General features: G+C 36.6%; 1 protein-coding gene across 1 annotated transcript; it reads right to left on the bottom strand.

Annotated features, from left to right (window-relative positions):
- Positions 1-429: 429 nt before the first annotated feature.
- On the bottom strand, positions 430-10731 carry LOC119981456 (serine/threonine-protein kinase STY13-like). The gene is made up of 6 exons (XM_038824576.1): positions 10101-10731; positions 9313-9434; positions 2041-2237; positions 1518-1692; positions 1107-1241; positions 430-966 (listed from the first exon to the last, which is right to left on the bottom strand). The coding sequence occupies exons 1-6, from the start codon at positions 10381-10383 to the stop codon at positions 760-762; spliced, it is 1119 nt and encodes a 372-aa protein (XP_038680504.1). The 5' UTR covers positions 10384-10731; the 3' UTR covers positions 430-759.
- Between the last annotated feature and the right edge of the window lie 9741 nt (positions 10732-20472).

Genomic DNA, 20472 nt, shown 5'->3' on the forward strand with positions numbered 1-20472 from the left:
TATTTAATTACTTTTGGCTAAATTTTTAATTAAACTAGTATTGATTGAAAATCAAAGCTCGGCCAATGAACTTTCACAATGCTCTCAAGAGCTAAGGATTGATGAAGCAAACATCAACTGCCAGCCGATAGTCCTCATTGATTTTAGCGGGGAGGAGAAGATCGTGAAGTTCACGATCAACGAGATGAGAGCATGAGCATCACAATTGTCTTCTTGGTTTCCTCAGTGAACATTTTCATCTACTACTACATCCTCATCTAGGGTATAAACAAGTTTACCTCAATTGGGCTGATTAAGATAAATCACCCATAATGGCAAATCCATGGCTGTGAATCCTCTCGTCTCTCTTGCTCCACTCTCGCCACTTCTGTGACCTGAATCAACAAGTGCTTAGAAAGAGAAATTGCATTGAGAATCACCAAAAATCTCTCAAGTTTAAACAACACTGCCTGATATTGTTCTATAAGAATAAGATTTTACATTGTAGCTGACCCATCAAACTGGCAAGCAAATGATACATCTAAAAACCCAGGAAAAATTTAGAAACAAAAAATTGAGTAACAGAAGATGTATGAAAAGCTTTACATCATTCAACAAACAGGAGATGTAGGACATCCTCATAAACCTATACTCATCACCTACACACCATCCCTGCTGGGAACGCAGGTCTCACCTTCATCCCAGATACAAATTGGATATTTGATGTCCCTTTGAAACAACCATACATCAAATGTACATCTATATAATGGTGTCGTCCTTCTAAGGGCCGCGGTGCCTACGAAAGCAAAAGCAACCTTGTTGCTGATCGGAAGGGATCATGCCACCACCTTTCGATGTGTCAATGGCCTCAATCATAGAAACGACTTCATCCATCTCAGGTCGCTTGTCAGGGTTAGCATCCCAGCATCGCTTCATTACATTAGCTAGAGCACTTGGGCACCATCTTGGTATCTCTGGTCTCAAATTCTGCAGTTTTAAAACAAGAAATGATGAGCATGATAAATCATGCAAAACATATTACGCTGCCCACTGAAATAAGGTTCTCCAAGCTATCTCCTCTACAATACATATATATATATATATAAAGATAAAAACAAATATTATACCTGACGGACCACAGCTGAAGTCACTTCCGAAAAAGTAAGGTCAGGATATGGCATCTCACAGCAATATATCTCCCATAAACAGATTCCAAAACTGTATACATCACATTTCCTATTGTATGGGTTGCCGTTGAGAACCTATGAAACACGTATTGAGTCATCGATCACTACTCTGAATAAAAAGGGGTTAGAGAGCAGGATTGTGACTCTGCCTAGGACCACTTTGTTTTTATAGCACCCACTTCATGATACACAACATGTATGCAATCAAATGGCAGGCTTATGTTTTCTACAATAAAAAGGGGTTAGAGAGTAGTGCGCTTATTTCTCTCTTTTTTGTTAAAAAAAATTAATAACAGAATTTTTCATTTGTAGCAAAGACCCACCTAAACTGAAAATAAATGAACCAAATACCTCAGGAGCCATGTAACCAAGTGTCCCAGTTTCACCAGTCATATCATTAGGATTTGACGCCTCAACACGAGCAACCCCAAAATCAGCTATTTTTACGGTACGACTCTTGTCCAATAACATGTTCTCTGTCTTTACATCTCTATGGACAATCTTCTGCATGTGAAGGTAACTCAACCTGAAAACAAAAACTGAATTAGATTCCAAGTGCTTAACCAGCAAAAAAATGGAAGGGTCAAGTCATAGTTTAATTATTCGTAAACAGGTCATTGTTAAATTGCCAAAAGACAATGCTGGAAAGAAACATAAAAAAGGTAAACACTCATGCACAGGGCTCCCGCAGTGAGCGGGATCAGGTACAGGCAGGATATATGGAGTCACAGACCTTACCCCCACATAATATGTGGAGACCCTAAACCTGGAATTGAACATGTGATATCTAGATTGCATCACTGGGCCGCATGTTCGCATGTAACGCAGGAAAGAAACATATAAAAATAAATAAATGGAAATATGACATGGGTACCCTCTTGCAAGATCAAGTGCCAGCTGGATCACCACCTTGAATGGTAGCTTTCTTCTCCTGTTCTTTATGAGATAAGATTTTAGGGCGCCGCCTGGAAGATATTCCACAACAACACAACAAACGCTGCTTGGCATGCCAATTTGGCCATTCTCAGTCTGGATGCGTAACTCAGATGAGCCCATTGTGGCCCCTATAAACTGGAATTGATGCTCAAAAATTAATATAAGAGAGACTACAACAATATTGAACATTAAATATGAGAAAATAACAAATACTTAAGAAATTTCTTAAAAGACAAGCTTTTAGAAACAATCTAGAGATCCTTTCCATATCTATTCACTCTAGTTTTCAAAGTTTGCTTACTAACCCTAGTTTTCAAAGTTTGCTTACTAACCCTGGTGAATGCTTGCACATCCAATCTATAAGCATTTTAAGTTTACCGACCGAACCAGTAATATTCGAATACCTGAATCCTAAGAGCTCCAACAGGTCTACTAATCACACAGAAGCCATTAAACAGTTGGGTGTGAGAGAATAGAAAGACTAATATTATCAGCAAGAAGCCATAGCAGTGGTAAGGTAACTGATAATGGCACTCCATTGAACTGACCCAATAAAAGAGGGGAGACCAAGAAAGAGAAATAGACATTTTTATTTATTTAAATTGTTTTCAAATGACTCGAATATATTCTTTAACCTTGCTCTGCATTATGGAATTCCAGAAATGTAAAAGCAATTTTCCTTTTCCCTTTCTCTTTCCTGATATAAATCATTCATATGTTAAATGTTGATGTAATATTATAGATATGATGAAATACCAAACCTTTCTTAAGATACATGCTAAACATCTTGTAAAGACCTTGACAAGCTATAGAGTAGCTTAACATTTCTTATTTAATTTCTACTTCTACAATGAAGAATGAAGGTAGACCCAATGGGAATGAGATGACTTCAAAAAGTCTACAAATTTTCTAATAAATGATGCAATATTCCTTCTGCCATCAGGCATACAAGTAATATAGATTTCAGCCTGCTGAGTGGTCCATAACACAAACAAAAAACTTAGGCTTCTTCTACCTTAGTACTGTAAATATAGACATTCCAGGTGCAATGCATACTAATATCTCCAAACCAATTGAAAAAAAAAAGAAAGAAAGACTGTAAAGGATTCGAAACTACATTTGTTTGGTATCTTACGTTGAGATGAGCATATTTTACTGGAGGATGTTTTACAGGCCAAGCTCAAACTAATATGCAATCCCATCTATGTTCTCTCTAGAATGTTTTAGGCAACTTTTGTCGCTACACTAAGAAAAGTAATAACGGCATGCTATCATATAAAAACAATGGGATGACCATTCCATGAATCATCCAATATCCAGAGGGACTACACTGAATGTTGCGCAATCACAAATATTAGAGAACCAGGCCACCAGAAGGGGCGGCATGCCTAAAGCTTTAAGTGTCCTAATATCAGATATAGAACTAGAAATAATCTCTTATTTTTAAGGAAATTTTTTGATTGCTTCATTTCTAAACATGTAATAATTTACTTTATGCTTTTGTCTAGGGTTTTGGGTTCCTATATGAAAACAATACTTGGACTATCAAGGAATGCTGGATGATTAATGGATTTGACAAAAATATTCAAATCCTCACTCTACTAAACTTCATCTCCTATTCCTCAAATTTCTTCATGTGTAACAATTGCTTAATACTAACAACACAGTATTTATAGCTGGAAACGGATCACAAATGTAGATCTTTCAGGTGATGCGACAGCAAGCCATATCGAACCAAGCAAGAGTCTTTTTAACAAAATCCAGCCCCAAATTCACTAACACATAAAAAAAGAAATGTATATACACAAGAAGAGAGAAAAAAAATATTAAATGCAAAGAATGTCGATACTGATCCAAATTAATTTCATATCAATTTAAAAAATGCATGTAGTTTAAATGCGAATGCTTTGTTGGATGTGTGGTCACACTAGAGTAGGAAAGATAGAATAAGAAATGGGATTATTAGATCTAAGGTAGGAGTAACACCCATTGAAGATAAGTTGCAAGAAAATCATTTAAGATGGTATGCTTTGTTGGATATGCTTTGTATAAGAGAGAGTAGGAGGCGTGTTTTTATCAAGAATAGAACTTGAGACCTCTCACATATATGACTAGTATTCATACCAACTAAGCTACTTAATGTTTTTTTAATTGAAGAAACATAATAATTCAATATATTGTATTAAAAAAACCATTACTATTAAAATGAGATCTAAAAATAAAACTATCTTATGCATGTGGAGTGTGTATATATATACATATATAATTATTTTCTATATATATATTAATATATACATGTATAGCGGGGCGGGGGCGGGGTCGGGTGCGGGGCGGGGGCGGGAGGCAAACCCATACCCGCCCCGCACACGGATTGAGATTCTTTGCCCCGTCCCCGGCCCGCACAAGCCTCGGATCGAGGAAAATCCTCATGGGTCCGGGCGGATCAAGCACAAATTGCCATCCCTAACCAAACTTTTGGTATAAATGCTCGGTTGATGATGAATGAGTAGCACGGATACGGACACAGGACACATGATTTTTCAAAAAAGTAGGATACGGATACATTAAGGACACGTTGAACAAATAAATATATATATATATATATAACGAAAAAAATATATATAACAATACTGTTAAACATGATTAGGTTCAGCCCAAGTCAGATTTGTTCAACCCATTCCAAGAAAAGCCCAGCCCCACGACTGTAGAAGAGGAGTCCTATGTGGGGAAAAAAATCAAAAACAATGAGTGAAAAGAGAGAGAAGGCTCTAGAGCGTAGATCTCCAGACCGAAGAGACTTCATTCTCCTTCTATCAAAACGTTATGTTATGATCAAGTGAATGGGATTAAAGTTCTTCTCCCTTCACTTGTTCTTCAAACGCCAGCTTCTTCTTTTCTCACTCCATTTCTGATCTCTGCTAAAAGTTCTTCACTTTTTTTTTCGAAAATAGGCAAAACCTTACCTTTAATGGGTTGATCAGTCTTTGTAAATCAAATCATCCTTGTTCTGTGGTCGTCGATTTTTATAGAACAACAATCCTTTGTTGTCCCTGTGGTTGTTGATCTCTATGGTCGACAATCTCTGTGATCATCGTCTTTAGTTTTGCATGATGTCGATGTCGATGTCGAAGAGAGTCGAGTTTCAAAACGATAGAAAGGGATGTCGTCTAATGCTTACAAATATAAGAAAACAAAAATCCTATAATAAATCAAAATTTCCTATAATAAATTAAAAAATCAAACAACAAAGCGTGTCCATAACGTATTTGCACATGTCAAAAATGTGTCCAATATTTAAAAAATAAATAAATAATTCGGATACTCAATTTAGCGTATCCCAGACGTATTAGAAGCGTATCCGTGTCGGATACGTGTCGGACACTGACACTCTGTCCAAAACAGAGTGTCTGTGACTCCGTGCTACATTTTGATCATCAATTTAAACACTTGATGTTGGAAATAAAAATTGTAGAGCAATAAAACAAAAAATAATCAATAATGTCATCAAGGATTATATTTTAATTTTTAAATGCTATTACCTAACAATAATTATGGCTTCGTGGAACTGATCTGATCTTAATTTCATTATCCATACACTAAAATTACAGCTTCACAGAACATCAAAGCCGTGACCGTGGATGTAGGTTATTAAGCTAAATCAGTATCAGCTATGCTAAAGCCTAAAAGCATAGATTCAACACAAAACAGCAAAATATAGGTCTAATCAATGATTGCCCTTCTATGCATTATACCCACTCCAGTTATCAAAGCTTGTTTACTAAAACTGGTTAATACTTGCACATCAAATCTCATAAAAATTTTACGTGCATGCTCTGAATCAGTAAAATTTTCTAATACCTAAACCTAAAAACTTCAGAAAATTCAAAATTGACTATTTCATATGAGAGCCATACAACAGTAGAGTATGAGAGAATAAAAAGATGAACGTGGACGGCGAGAAACCAAAGCGAAGGTTACTGACAAAATGTCGCTCCAATGTAATTAAGTGACAAAAGAGGGCGGAGGTGGGGGCTCAAGAAAGGAGAAACACAGACACATTTCATATATATATATATATAATTGGAATGGACTCTTATATTCTTTCTCCTTACACTGGAGTCACTGGAATATGAAATGCCAATGATGTAAAAGCTGTTTCCCTTTTCCATTCTGGAGGGGTGGGTGAAAAGGGAAATTGCTTTGTTCTTGGAGAACAAAAACCTGAGAACATATTTAATTTGGAAATTGTTACCAAAAAAAAAAATTTATGCCAAACACAATATATGGTTTTTTTTCCTCCTCCAAACTATTTCTAGACGCAAAACCATTTTCAAATATAGTTTTTGAAAAACCAGCAAAATATGCCCTCAGACTTTTACCTTATCATGGTACATATAGACATTGCACTAAAATATCTCTCAACCAATTAAAACAAGAAAGACAACAAAGGATTTGAAACTAAGTTCGCTCTATATCTGAGGTGAGATGAGCCTATTTACAGACCAAACTCAAACTAATAAGCAACTCTATCTCTATTTTCCCCAAAATGTTTTACCCTTTTAGGCAACTTTTGTTGCCACACTAGGCAAACGGATATAGGCATGCTATTACGGAAACAATGGGGTGGCCATTGAATGAATCGTTCAATATCCCTAGAGTCTAGATACTAAATTGAATGTTGCACAATCACAAATGATAAACAATCTTGCGACTAGAGATTCTCTACCAGATCATACTTTGGTCTAGTCAGGAGACATTGACTTTCATCCTTGAACAACCATGAGTTTCGACTTTCGAGCCACCGAACCCAAAACTGGGGGGGAGGGGGGATACGAAAAGGCAAAAGAAAAAAAAATGGTCATTGCCCGATTGCCTTTTTTATTCTCTTCTTAATTATGCAAAAAGAACTTGATTCAGATGGGCACCAAGCTGATGCAACCCAAGGCCAGTTGCGATTAGATTGACGTAGCGTCAAGCAGGACGTGGAGTGGAGAGCAGGGTGAATTTTCAAAACACCCACCTATCCAAGGCACTTGCAAGCACAGCAGACAATAGCCCATATGGAAGAGGAATTTCACTAATTGCAAGAGCCCAAACCAAAAATTCCTTTGCAAGAGCATTAGAAAGAGATAGAAATAGTTTTCATTCTCATTAACTGATGCTCTTAATAGCATTGAGGTCCTGAGTATTTTTATCGGTCCCTCAAGGGGCTAGAAATTAGATCTTTACTTTAAAAGAAAATTTGATAGATTAATGTATTTCGCATTTGAATTTTGAACTAGTTTCCTTTATGCTTTCCAGCTTTTGGGTTGCCTATTAAAGACAACACTTGGCCTATGGAGGGACATTAGATGATTATTGGAGTCGAAAGAACTTTTAAATATTCAAATCCTCTATCCCCCCTAAATTTCATCTCCTTTTTCCCATATTTCTTCATATGTGTAATACTTGCGCAGGACTAACAATCATGTTTCATGATCAGTTCTTTTCATCTCCTTCGTTGTTCTCTCTCTCTCTTAGCTATTTTCTTTATAATTGATTTTTGGTGTTAGATTTTTGGTCTCTGGTTGGTTCCTCTCATTCGATTTACTTGGTTTATGCGAGTCGTGACGAGTCGATCATATGTTGAACGTGTGGGATTCCTTTTGACCGAGTCCGACGCGAACTCCTGCGAGAAGAGCACGAGTTCAAACTGAGTGCGTGTCGGACACAGATTTGGCACCGAAATTTCCGAGTCGGTGCTTCCTAGCTAGCAACACTAAGGCTTGGGTTCTTACTAATATTTCCTCTCTTTTGTTTACTCCCTGTAGTGTTCCTTGGGCCATTGTCTCTGGTGTGACTTGCTGGCTTTTAGGGCAATGGAGGAACAGGTCCCTTTTTGAGGAAGGTTTTGTTGTGCCTTTACATCCCCTGCATATTATCATGCACCACGTGAAGAGTTTCATGCTTATGGATGAGGTGGTGGGCAGATTGGCCGGCAAAAAGAAGCTTAAGGTTGAGAAGTTGGCTAGGTGGATTCCCCCGGAGGATGGTTGGGTGAAAGTTAATACTGATGGTGCTTTCCGAGCTACTCTGAATTGCGCCTCTGCTGGAGCATTATTCGTGATAGTGCTGGAAATTGGTTAGTGGGGTTCGCTATGAATATAGGGTTGTGTTTTGTGCCTTGTGCTGAATTGTGGGGTGTTTTGTTCGGATTGAGGCAGGCTTGGGATTTGGGTTATAGGAGGGTAGTTGTTGACGTGGATTTCAAGCTGATGTCTAATATGCTTACTAGTCCTTATTGTTCAGTGAATGCCTTACTGCATCTTGCGGGTTGTATCCAGGCGCTGTTGCATAAGTCTGATTGGCGGGTAGTAATCGGTCATGTTTTTCATGAGGCGATCAATATGCTGATAATCTAGCTTCTCTTGCGTTTAGTTTACCTAGGGTACTCACTATTTTATAACTCCTCCTCATGCTTGTATTGCCCTCATTAGGGCTGATTTTGTTGGGGTAGCTACCCCAGAATGATTTCTGAATAAAGTTTGATTTCCTTTGGATTAAAAAAAAGGTTGAAACTTGAAACAGATCAGAAGCGTAGATCTTCTAGTGATGCTATAACAAGCCATAGATCAAACTGACCAAGCAAGAGTTAAAGTAATCTTTAACAAAATCCAACACACAAGAAAGCCCCCACACACAAAAGAAACAATGGTGCGTACAAAAGATGAGAAGAATAGGTTAAATGCCAAAAATTAGATATCAAGATAAATTACTGTCATTCCAATATAAACATTTTACTTTCATTCCAATATAAACATTCAGGAACAAAAAAAAAACACTTGTAGAGCCATAACTTAAATTACGAGACATAACTTCTCAGGTACAAAATAATCAATTAAGTCATGAAGGATTATCTTTTAAATGCTCTTAGATAACAATATTTATGTCTTGAGGTAGTAACCTGATCTGAAATCACTACTGAATCGTAAACCAAATCCGTCACTGTGGATGTAGTTTACTCATTTAAAACAGCTATGCTAAAAGCATAGAATAAGACAAAACAAAACAATTAGGTTAGGTCTAATCAATTACTTCACAGACTAGACAAAAAAGGTACTCCAAGTGTACTGACATATTCCAGTCATTCAAATATTGCTTCAAGCTAAGAAAAATACGAACAATAAAAATAAGTGATAAAATGAAAATTTCAGCCAAGGTTGAGAGTTACCTTAGTGACATTGGGGTGATCAAGCTTATGCCACACAGCAACTTCTTGAACAAAAGCTGATCTCAGAGAAGCAATTTCAGCATCTGTCCTGTTTCCCTCTTCACCCCAGTCAAGCAGCTTAACTGAGGATCAATAGGGGGACCAAGGAACTACTCTTAGTGAAATAAACGAAACATAAAATTATTAATTGCTCAGAATGCAAAGCATATATCATACTAAGCACATTTAAAAATGAAAATATGATATGTTATTCACCAAAAGATAACAATTTTGCCAAATCAAGACACTAATGGTCATTCCTGTTGTTGTTATTGCTACATTGACATGCCAGTGCATCCAAACATGAGATAAAATTAACAGTAAATAAATTACAACCCATTGAAAATTCAGCAATACATTGTCGTAATCATCATCGTCAATGGGAAGAGATTTATAACTTTTAATCCACGCGACAAAAAGAAAAAGGAAAAAGAACCCAGAGTATGGAAAGGAAAAGGCATTATTCCATGTCATTAAATTGGAAGATGACCTAAACCACAAAGATATAGTTCAGACTCAAAGTGCAAAACTTAATCTGACAGTTAGCCTATCAAAGTTAAGTGTTCACGTTAGTAAAATACCAATCACATTCTCATTAGTTTTAATTTACTCACAAATAGAAAGAAAACCAAAAATTGTGGAATTCACTAGCGCAGACCAATTCAGCATCCAATATAATTTCATAAGCTAAGCAGAAGTTAAATTTCAAATAAGAAGGTAAAAGGGAACATGAGCTGGAAGTGACAGACCAGCGACATCCTGGGCATCATAGACGCCGCGGTGGACGGTACCGAAGGTGCCCCGAGCAAGGACAGACTTGATGACTAGCTTGGAAGGGTCAATCTCCCAGTCCTCCCTCTCCTTCTTGGAAGAAGTGTTATTGATTGTGGTGCTTGTGACGCAATCATCACCCTCTCTCTTCGTGTTCCCCTCCATAGTCAACACCCGGTTGAGGTGCCTCTCTAGTTGCTCATCCAATCTCTTCAGATCAATCTGATCCGCCCTCACAAACCCATCACTGCTCTCCTTCATTTTTTTTCTCTCAAAAGTTTTGGGGATTGTCTCCGTGAACAGATTGATTTAGTCACAGATCAGAAAACCCAAAACCAAAATGAGGGTTCTTCGTCAATGGCGTGTGCAAGGAAAGGAGTTGTCTTTCAATCAGGCATGGCATGTGGTCACATGGAATTGCCTCCTCAACACCACTACTAGTACTTCTACGTTGGGTTCTAATCTGACCCACTGTAACTGTTGTCCTCAAGTTGTGTTTTTTCCTTTATTTATGTTTTGACCAAGGCATTTTTAAGAATCGCTTCTCTCTACCATCTCTCCCGATCTCTAAAAAACCTCTAAACTCTCACCTCACCCTCAAACCCCGATTGGGGAATAAAGAGATGTGATTCTTCTCCTCTTCCTCTTTCTCCCATGGGTTTGATATGCTCTTTTTTAGTCTAAATCTGTTTAATTTTTTATATATAATTTTTATGTTGAATAAGGATTTTGTAAGATTTCTTTTCTTCAGCTATATTTATCTCCTCTATTTGTCCGCACATCTTCAATCATTGACGTTTTTAGTGTGTTCCGACGACATATATTCAGTTTTTTAGTAATGAGATTTTTAGATCTGAGAGAGATCTCTTGTTGAGGGGATGCTAAGATTTTTGTTATATATCCAAATTATAATATGTGGGTTATTTTTATATCCAGTATTTGTTACTTGGTGTAAACAGAATCATTCCACGATCGTCTAGTAATGTCTTTATGTTTGTATTTTACAATTTTTTTTAATCCTCTTGATTGTACTTTATCATTATGAGGGCACGAGCGCCGATCTATATTTATTGGACAACTTAATATAATCAGGTTTATAATATTTTTTAAAAATTACAATTAAATCTATGACCTTGAAGGAAAAAAATAATGAAACGACACGAATGATGATGGTAAGAATCAAACTAGCAATAAAGTAGAGGATAGAGACTGTCTTTAATTGGAACTAACCAGAATCGCAAATAACACGAAGCATAAAATGAGACAATTTTATGATAATAATTTATGAGGTAATAGCACTTTTGGATACTGAATAATTTGACTCAATTTAACTCGGAAACCTATTTTTCAAACGTTTCAGGTTGAGTATCTAATTTTCAAATTTATTCTAGTTTACTCATTCGGGCAGATTTCTGCCTTTTCAGGCAATCAACAATCCTAGGTGACAAAATAAAGTCAAAATCAATTAAGTAATTATTATTATGCCACATAAGTAATTTAACTGTCGAAAAAGTCATAAAGCTTACCAAATGACGAAATTGGAACAATTTTAAATTTAAGATACCTAATTTGAAATGTTTGAAAAATGGGTTCTCGAGTTAAACTGGGTCAAATTATTCAGTACCCAAAAATACTATTATCCCAATAATTTATCATTTTTATTTACTTTTATCGAATTTTACAATTTACTAGATTTTTGGGTATGATTCATTTACCAAAAACTATGAACAGCGGCACATAATATCATTACTACAAATTATATTTCAAGAAACCCATTTAGAATAGATGTTGTCTGTGTTATATTACTTACCCTTGATTAATTTATTATTGTTTTTGTCTTTTTGATATAAAAATGTATATTTGATTCAGAATGGAATTCGGATCTTGCAGATCATAAATCACAAAGAAGAATGAAAGGAAGAAGAATAAGAAGAGAGAAGAATTGTATATTTATGTAGAGAAATTTTATTTACACACTACTAAAATATTAATTTTACACCACTTTTAAACATTATAAGTTTGCATCAAAAATTTATAGGTTTACACACAAAATTTTGATGAATAGACCAAAATACCATTGTTTTGTAAAATATTCGAAAGAATATTGTCAAGTTTACACACATTGTAACCATAACCCACAAATGTCCATTCCCCTCCCTTACCGATTTCACCATTACCAGACAGTAGCTCCCACCGTTTATACCCACCAGCGTCGACTTGAAACTTCGACCAAGGAATAGTTACATAGCATTAGTGGGTGTGTACTCCATGTGATGATTTTGTTTTTAAAACTATTGAAACGAAAATCGACAAACCAGGTTCGATTTTCTCTCCAGAAATCGAAAGGGTCGTGTTGTCTTTCGTCCAGAAAAATGATAGTTTGTGTTGTTTTCTTCTGAAAAAATGGTGGGTGTTCGTGGATCGTACAGAAAACTAAAAAAAAATTCAAAAAAACTTACCTCTTCACTATGACCATTCTTTTCATTGTCGACAATGTTGTTTTCGAGATGTTGTAACTGATATTTATTCGTATAATTCTTGTGTGCCTTGTCATCTTCCATCTTTTATGATTTTTCAATGAAATCGATCTTTCTTTGCAAAATTTCTTGGTGTGTAAACTCTACTCTTTTTTTGGAGAATTGTGGTTTAAACTTAATACTTTCTAATTTAATATGTAAATATAAATTTATTATTTATTTTTAGTTTAGGGATTAATATGTCATTCTAAAGAAGAATATTTATGTAAAATTAAAATGATGTAAAGTTAGTACTTTAGTAGTGTGCAAATAAAATTTCTTATTCATGTGCATCAAAAGTTATTGTAACGGGCAAAACGACAACTATTAAACTGAGCTAAGGTTTTATACAAGTCCAGTACAAACGGTCTATAAGATGTGACCATTAAAAGTAAAATAAATAATTATAATGATTTTGATAAATAATTGTATGTAATCCACAGCGTTTTGAACATCAATGAAACACTCTATTTGTAGAGTTGACTAAATAACTCTTTGACTTGAGATAAAAAGTAACAACGGTTATGGTCTCTTGACCATGATTAAAATAGATCATCATAGGGATTTCGTAACAACAACATGGTAAAACACTTTAGGGCAATATAAGAAGATAGTCACTATTAAAGCTAAGCAAACCCAATAAGATATCTTGTCACCCCCGCAAGCTGAGCATGATTATGGCAGTGAGGACATGCAAATAAGATGTAGTAAAATGATGTTGATGCTATATCACAAATATAATCTGCTAGGTATGTTGGTTTTGTTCCTAGTTCTTGTAGGTAAATTTTCATTGTGTTCAGTGACATTGTTTATGGGTCTATCATCTATCATCATTGTCTTTATTGTTGTGTTACTTTGCTCATTATGTTGTGTCATTATGTTGCTTGAAAGGAAATTCATTTTCCAGAAGTGAACATCGATCTAGAGACAAAGATTTCATGTGTTTCTATATTCAGTAATTTATACCATTTGGTCCCTATTGAATAACCTAAGAATATGCAAGGTAGCTCTTTTTCTGGAAGTGAACATCGATATAGAGACAAAGATTTCATGTGTTTCCATATTCAGTTAGTTACCATTTGGTCTCCATTGGATAACCTAAGAATATGTCAGGTATATGATGCAAGAGGCAAGCTTGATTATATGCATGATTGCAGCAACTTAATTGAAGTTGAAGCCTAGGTCCATGAAGAACATAAGAATCCACCTATCGAATTAGTTCAACAAAGGTGGGGTAATGACTTAAGGAATCAACAGAGGAATGATTTGAGAAATCAATGTGATTTCAACTGCTTTATTAGTGGAGTACTTTGTGGCCCTAAGTTAGCAAAGATTACAATAAGCTAACTTGGGAATCCTATTTAAATTAGTCTTGTATTTTCATCAGAGATAATCATGTCTTGATATTAAGAAAGTTCTTCTTGTTAAGGTGTGATTGTTCAAATAAATACCAGAGAATGATTCTCTAAACCTTGTGTGATTATTGCATTTCTGGTCTAGTAGCTTGCATCAGTATAGCTCTAGTATCAAATTTTGATCCTTATGGTTTACTCTTTTTGACTAGATAGAAGCAACCAAAGACTCGTAATTTGCATAATCAATTGCCCTTTTATATAAAAATTCATAAGGAGTTTTATTATCCAAAATCCTAGTTGGCAATATATTTATCAGATAGATTGCAGCTTGAATACAATGGCTCCAAAAATTTTTATGTAGGTTACTCTGTAATCTAAATATTCTGTCAACATTTAGCAAATATTGGTGCTTTCTCTCTATAACTCCATTCTATTGGGGTGCGTAGGAACTTCTTTGGTGAACAATTTCTTCTAAAATGATGTAATCTTGCATTATGAATTCTTTCTCATTGTCTGTTCTTATTGTTTTAATTCTCTTAATGAATTAAGTCTTTACATGATTAAGAGCACTGGCAATGGTTATTGTGTAATGAGGATAATAATATGTATTGGAAAACATGTTTTGCTGATGTGGATAGGAATGAAAATCTATTTTCTCTTGTCATTGTATAATGGTGTTAATAGATGTTGGCTTGAGTTAGTTAATTTTGGTGGCAAATATTTGAATAACATACAACTTATTTTAATTAATAAAATTTTACACAAAGTAAATACAATGTTTAAAAAAAAAATTATAAATGATGGAAGAAAATATATCATGGTCACATATGCAATTGTTTTTCTTGTAAACGTGTCTTCTTTGCCTATAAATATCCTAAACACTCAACATTTTGAGCAGAGCCAAATCAAATCCCCATTCTACTTCAACAAAATTTCATTTATTAAAGTTATCAATAGATAACAATGTCTGGAGATTCTTTTTAGAGAAGGTGATTTTTTTTTGTCAAAGAGCCAACATTGTTGAGGAGGAGTCGAGTGATGATTCAGATGAAGACTTGTATGCTTTTGAGCAACTGAAAATGCAAAATGCTTACCATGATGGTATCACCTGGTCCTGTCCAACCAAAAACACGCATTAACATCCAGATTGCACAATTTGGATGAAGGAATTCCAAAAAGTAGAATTGTCAGTGGGAATCATTTGTTGATGAATTGGTGGATGTTGGGAATTTGGAGGATGGCTGGGGTTCATGGCTATGTTTACTGCAAAACGATTTGAAGTCGGAAGACTTGAAACTGATCTTCTTCTTCTTCGACGAGCAACGGGCGAGAACCCGCAGTTGGAACACTCTCACAGTGTTGACGTCAATTTTACAGATGGGGATTGTTGAAACTGAGGTGAGATAGGGTTTTTTCTTTCAGAGGTGAATATCTCCTTTGTAGTTGGTGTTGAGAATAGGCCCACACCAATCAGGCATTTGATGTCCCATTAGAAGTCCTTGGTCTCCAACTTGGTCCAATAATTTTAATTGCCAAAAAGCCCGCCATTGTATGAATTGCACCTCTCCATTTCTCATTAGAGATCCATTTAAACCATCCATGCTTGCCTAAAAGCCCACCGTTGCAAGTGCCTTGATTAACAAAACCTGTGACAAATTTCCTTGTTTCATCCTTTGAGTGCATTAGAAAATTTCATATCATCCTAGAGTAGACGTCTACTACTATCAAAAAATATTTGTAACTATCCAATAAAATAATATAACTAGGACCCCAAAAGAGGTAGGTTTCAAATGGATTTAACAAGAGAAAAAAAAAAGAGGTTTCTCATGAAGCTCCGATACTAAAAGATATTGAAGGAAGACAAATAAATCAATGAAAGAAGTAAACAAATTCATATTTATGATTGAGCTACTAAACAATCTAAAACACAACTGAAATTGCTCACATATGTCAACTAAACTGTTCAAACAATAGTCAAAAACCACATATGTCAACTAAAATGTTCAAATAACAATCGAAAACTACACTTAACATTGATTGTAACTAATTATCCTCAAGCAAGTAAACCAAATTATAATAAAATCACCATCAAATATAGATTTCCAATCCCACAATTGGATGACATGCTTGATATGTTGGAGGGGTTGAAAATATTTTCAAAAAATTGATCTGAAAAGTGGCTATCACCATATTTGCATCAGGCCTAGTGATAAATGGAAAACTGCTTTCAAGACGAAGGAAGGGTTTGTACGAGTGGTTGGTGATGTCGTTCGGTCTTTCGAATGCACCAAGTACATTTATGTGCATCATGAACCAGGTATTCAAACCTTTTATTTTGCGGCTTGTTGTATTATATTTTGATGATATTTTGATATACAGTCGCACAAAATCTGATCATCTTTACCATCTTGGAACTATTTTTGAGACGTTGAAAGAACACAATTTGTATGCTAACGTCAAGAAGTGCAGATTCATGACAAAAAGTTTAGTTTTTTTGGGTTATGTGGCCAGTGGTGATGGAATAGTTGTTGACGAGGAGAAGGTCCAAGCCATTTGTGACTGGCCAACACCGAAGAACATCTCTAAGGTACAGAGTTTTCATGGTCTGGCGACGTTATACCGTCGTTTCGTGCGCAATTTCAACACTTTGGCTGCACCTTTAATTGACTGTTTGAAACAAAAAATCTCCAGTGGATTAGCGAAGCTGAACGGAGTTTTTGGTTATTGAAGGAAAAGCTTAGTACGACACCTATTTTGGATCTTCCAAGCTTTGAAAAATTATTTGAGGTGGATTATGATGCCTTTTGCACTGGAATGGGAGCATTTCTCTCCCAAGAAGGGTGGCCCGTTGCCTTCTTTAGTGAGAAACTCAACGATGCGCGGAAGAAGTGGTCTACATATGAATTAGAGCTTTATGCTGTGGTTAGGGCACTCCAGCATTGGCAGCAATATCTCATATAGAGAGAAGTCATCCTCAATATAGACCATGAAGCCTAAAAGTATTTAAACAACGCTACGGCCCCAAACCGTATGCACGCTCTTATTTCGAGGTAATCAACTCTGTATTCCTAGGGGGTCTCTATGAGAGCAGATTATACATGATTTACATGGTGATGGCCTTGGTGGTCACTTGGGTAGAGATAAGACAATAACTTTGGTGGAGGAGCGTTATTATTGGCCATAACTGAAGAGAGATGTGGAAAGATTTGCAAAATGGTGTTATGCTTGCCAAACAGCCAAGGGAGGACTGTTCGATGGATTTTATTTTGGGACTTCCCCGTACCCAACACAGGGTAAACTCTATCTTTGTGGTTGTGAATAGGTTTTCTAAGATGGCACACTTTATTTCTTGTTGGAAGACTTCGGATGCAAGTCATGTGGCGCGACTGTTTTTCCGTGAAGTGGTTCGCCTACATGGGGTTCCAAAGAGGATTACCTCTGACCATGATACCAAATTCCTTAGCCACTTTTGGCGTACTCCGTGGGAGCGGTTGGGTACTACCTTGCAATTTAGTAGCATGACGCATCCACAGACGGACGACCAAACTGAGGTTGTTAATCAGACATTGGGAAATATTTTGTGGGCTCTTTGTCAGGAACATTCCCGACAATGGGATATGGTTCTTTCGTAGGCGGAGTTTGCTTATAACAATGTTCCCAATCGATCTACTGGTAAATCTCCTTTTGAGGTTGTTTATATTCGTCATCCTTTACATACCTTGGATTTGGCTCCTTTACCAACGCTGCCAGGTATGAATATTGTTGTTGATCATATGGTGGACAAATTGTGGGATGTGCATGATGATATGAGGCATAAATTGGAGGAATCAAACACCAAGTATAAAGCCACGACTGATAAACATCGTCGATGCAAAGTCTTTGAAGTCGAAGATCTAGTTATGGAAAGAACGACTGCCTGCTGGTCCGCATCACAAGCTTAGTGCCAAGAAGATTGGCCCTTTCCTTATCACGCGGAAGATTAATGATAATGCCTAGGTTGTTGAAACTCTGGAAGATATGGGCATCTCTCGTATCTTTAATGTACAAGATTTGTCTGACTATCATGTAGCCGTGCCAATGCCAGTGTTGAACTCGAGGTCAAGTTCTTTTCAAGCAGGGGTGACTGATGTAGGGGCAATGTTTAATGGTAGAGCTTTGAAGACCCATAACTGTCAATCCAGATGGAGTTATGGGGCCCATAATATGTTTTCGGAAGGGAATTTTGTGCCCTACACCAATTATTGTAATTTGTCCTTTGTAATGGCAGGGTTCGGGTCAAAATTTGCACGTTTAAGGGGTCTACGTGACATTTTCATATTATTGCGCATAATTTATGTTATTTCCTTATTTAGTTTTGTTTCCTTTTTCTAATGGTTTTAGGGTTTCTTTTCCAGTATAAATACTTCTCTAAGTTTTAATTTGAGAGAGACTTGATTATAATTATTATTATCAATCAAAACAGATTTGTTCTCAATTTGTGGGAAATTCCACATTCTTTCCTGAATTCGTCATAGTACGATTCAGTTTGTTACTTCTGCTTCGTCAATTTTTAGGTGCCTAGGTCATTTGGGATTGAATTATGGGTCGATTGAACTTCAGAATGGTTGAGTGTCGACTGGGTTTGATTGAAACTTGGGTAGGTGTTGGGGATAACTATGCTACAACAGGGGAATTTTGATTTTGTTGTTGATTGGTAAGCCAATGTTGAACCATGGATGAGTTGTTCGCAAATACGCTTGGAGGTGCTTGGGAATTGGCTTCGTGATTGTTGTTCATGTTTTGTCAATGGAATGAGAATCAAATCTAGGTCAAGAAAAAACCACACATTTCAACCTAATTGAAAACAGTGGTTTATGCGGAAAAAAACATTGAAGATACGTATAGAAGGTTAATTTTTCCGTATGAGTTAAAGGAATAAAGTAGTTCTATAAGTTCCAACTACTCTGGTCCGACTGTGAAGGAAGTAGCGGTTCAAACAACAGTTATTGCAGGAGGTTATGCAGATCAACCAACACAATCGCGCCTAACTTGCCTACTCGCATATAACCTCCGGAGCATTATAAATACATGTATCATTCAGACATCTGACACACACTCACTTCTTGAATAAAATATCAGACATCTATGGACTAGGCAAGTTGCCGAATCACGTACATTTTTGTGTTTTTCTTATTGTTTCTTTCTCTTTACATTGCTTTTTCCTTTGGTGTAAAAATTACATCGACAGGACCATGTCACAAGTACCGACAGGATCTAGACGGAAAGAATGACCTCCTCATCCTGATGATGTAGAAGTCTAGAGGAATCAACATGACAAACAGGGAGAGAAGTTCAATCCATAAGAAGGAAGGGTAAACGCATGGTAAGTGTAATCCAAAGTGTTGCTTAGGAAGGCGATAATTTCAATCCCAAACGAGTTCGGGAGCAAGAGAGTGAGAGTATCGAAAGATCTCGCAGGAGGAGGAGGGGGAAAGAAGAATGCACACTCCATCCCCATGGAGCGCAAGAGATAGATCCCCATTGCCGCCAAGAAAGACAAGGGCCAAAGTCCTTCCCAAGAAAGGTCGAGAGTTTATTTAAAGAAAGATGTTGGGGATGCCCTATAGAGTGCTCAGAAGATGGCTGAGCGGACTCTTAAGAAGATGATCTCTACTCCATTTGTACGGGCACTCTGTCTGGATGATCCACCAAGTAAATTCTCTCATCCTACATTTGTAACATACGACGAGAAGACGGATCTTATTGTACATATATCGGCTTACTCCCACAAGATGGCTTTGTGGTCAGGCCGAGATGGACTTATGTGTAAAATATTCCGATCAAGTCTCGGCACCACAACAATGAAGTGGTTCCATCAGCTTCCAGAGAACTTAGTTTCATCCTGGAAGGAGTTGGCACGAATCATCGTGGCTAGGTTCATAGCGAACAGTAGAGATCCAATAACTTTGGATACCTTGTTTACTATGCACTTGAGGAAAGTAGAATCTTTCAGAGCCTATGCATCCGGGTATTCAGATACCTATGTAGATATTGAAGATTGCGATGAGTAGATTGCCGTGATTACCTTCCAACTGGGGCTACCACGGGATCATAAACTGCGGGAGAGCTTGACTATGGCACCACTAAGGAATATGATTGCATTGTAAGATAGGATAAAATAGTATTTCAAGCTTAAGGAAGATAAGCAGGGAGATCATTAGTTCGCCTACCCTCGGGAAGAAACCCAGAGAAATGATAACATAAAACCTAACAAAAGCGGACGAGAGAAGGAGTCATCCAAGGCTCCAAAGCCTGATTCATATGAATCTGACAAAAATATCCATGGAACTTGGAATATCTCCAACCTGAGAAAATTCCATGTGTAATGTCTAGTATGGCAATATGATGCCTTTGGGTTACTTATTTTCAATAAAATAATAATTTTTTTCTTCATATGACTATGTTAGTCTTTCTTTGATTGCCAAAGAGGCTTCAATTTA

The sequence above is a fragment of the Tripterygium wilfordii genome, chromosome 16, assembly GCF_013401445.1.
Source record: "Tripterygium wilfordii isolate XIE 37 chromosome 16, ASM1340144v1, whole genome shotgun sequence".
Lineage (NCBI taxonomy): Eukaryota > Viridiplantae > Streptophyta > Magnoliopsida > Celastrales > Celastraceae > Tripterygium > Tripterygium wilfordii.

Bases quoted from the DNA above. Each gene is read 5' to 3' on its own strand.
- LOC119981456 (XM_038824576.1), bottom strand. From the start codon at position 10,383: ATGAAGGAGAGCAGTGATGGGTTTGTGAGGGCGGATCAGATTGATCTG. The intron at 1,242-1,517 runs GTATTTGGTTCA...CGTGTTTCATAG, and splicing joins TTGGTTACATGGCTCCTGAG to GTTCTCAACGGCAACCCATA. The intron at 967-1,106 runs GTATAATATTTG...TTAAAACTGCAG, and splicing joins CTTCAGCTGTGGTCCGTCAG to AATTTGAGACCAGAGATACC.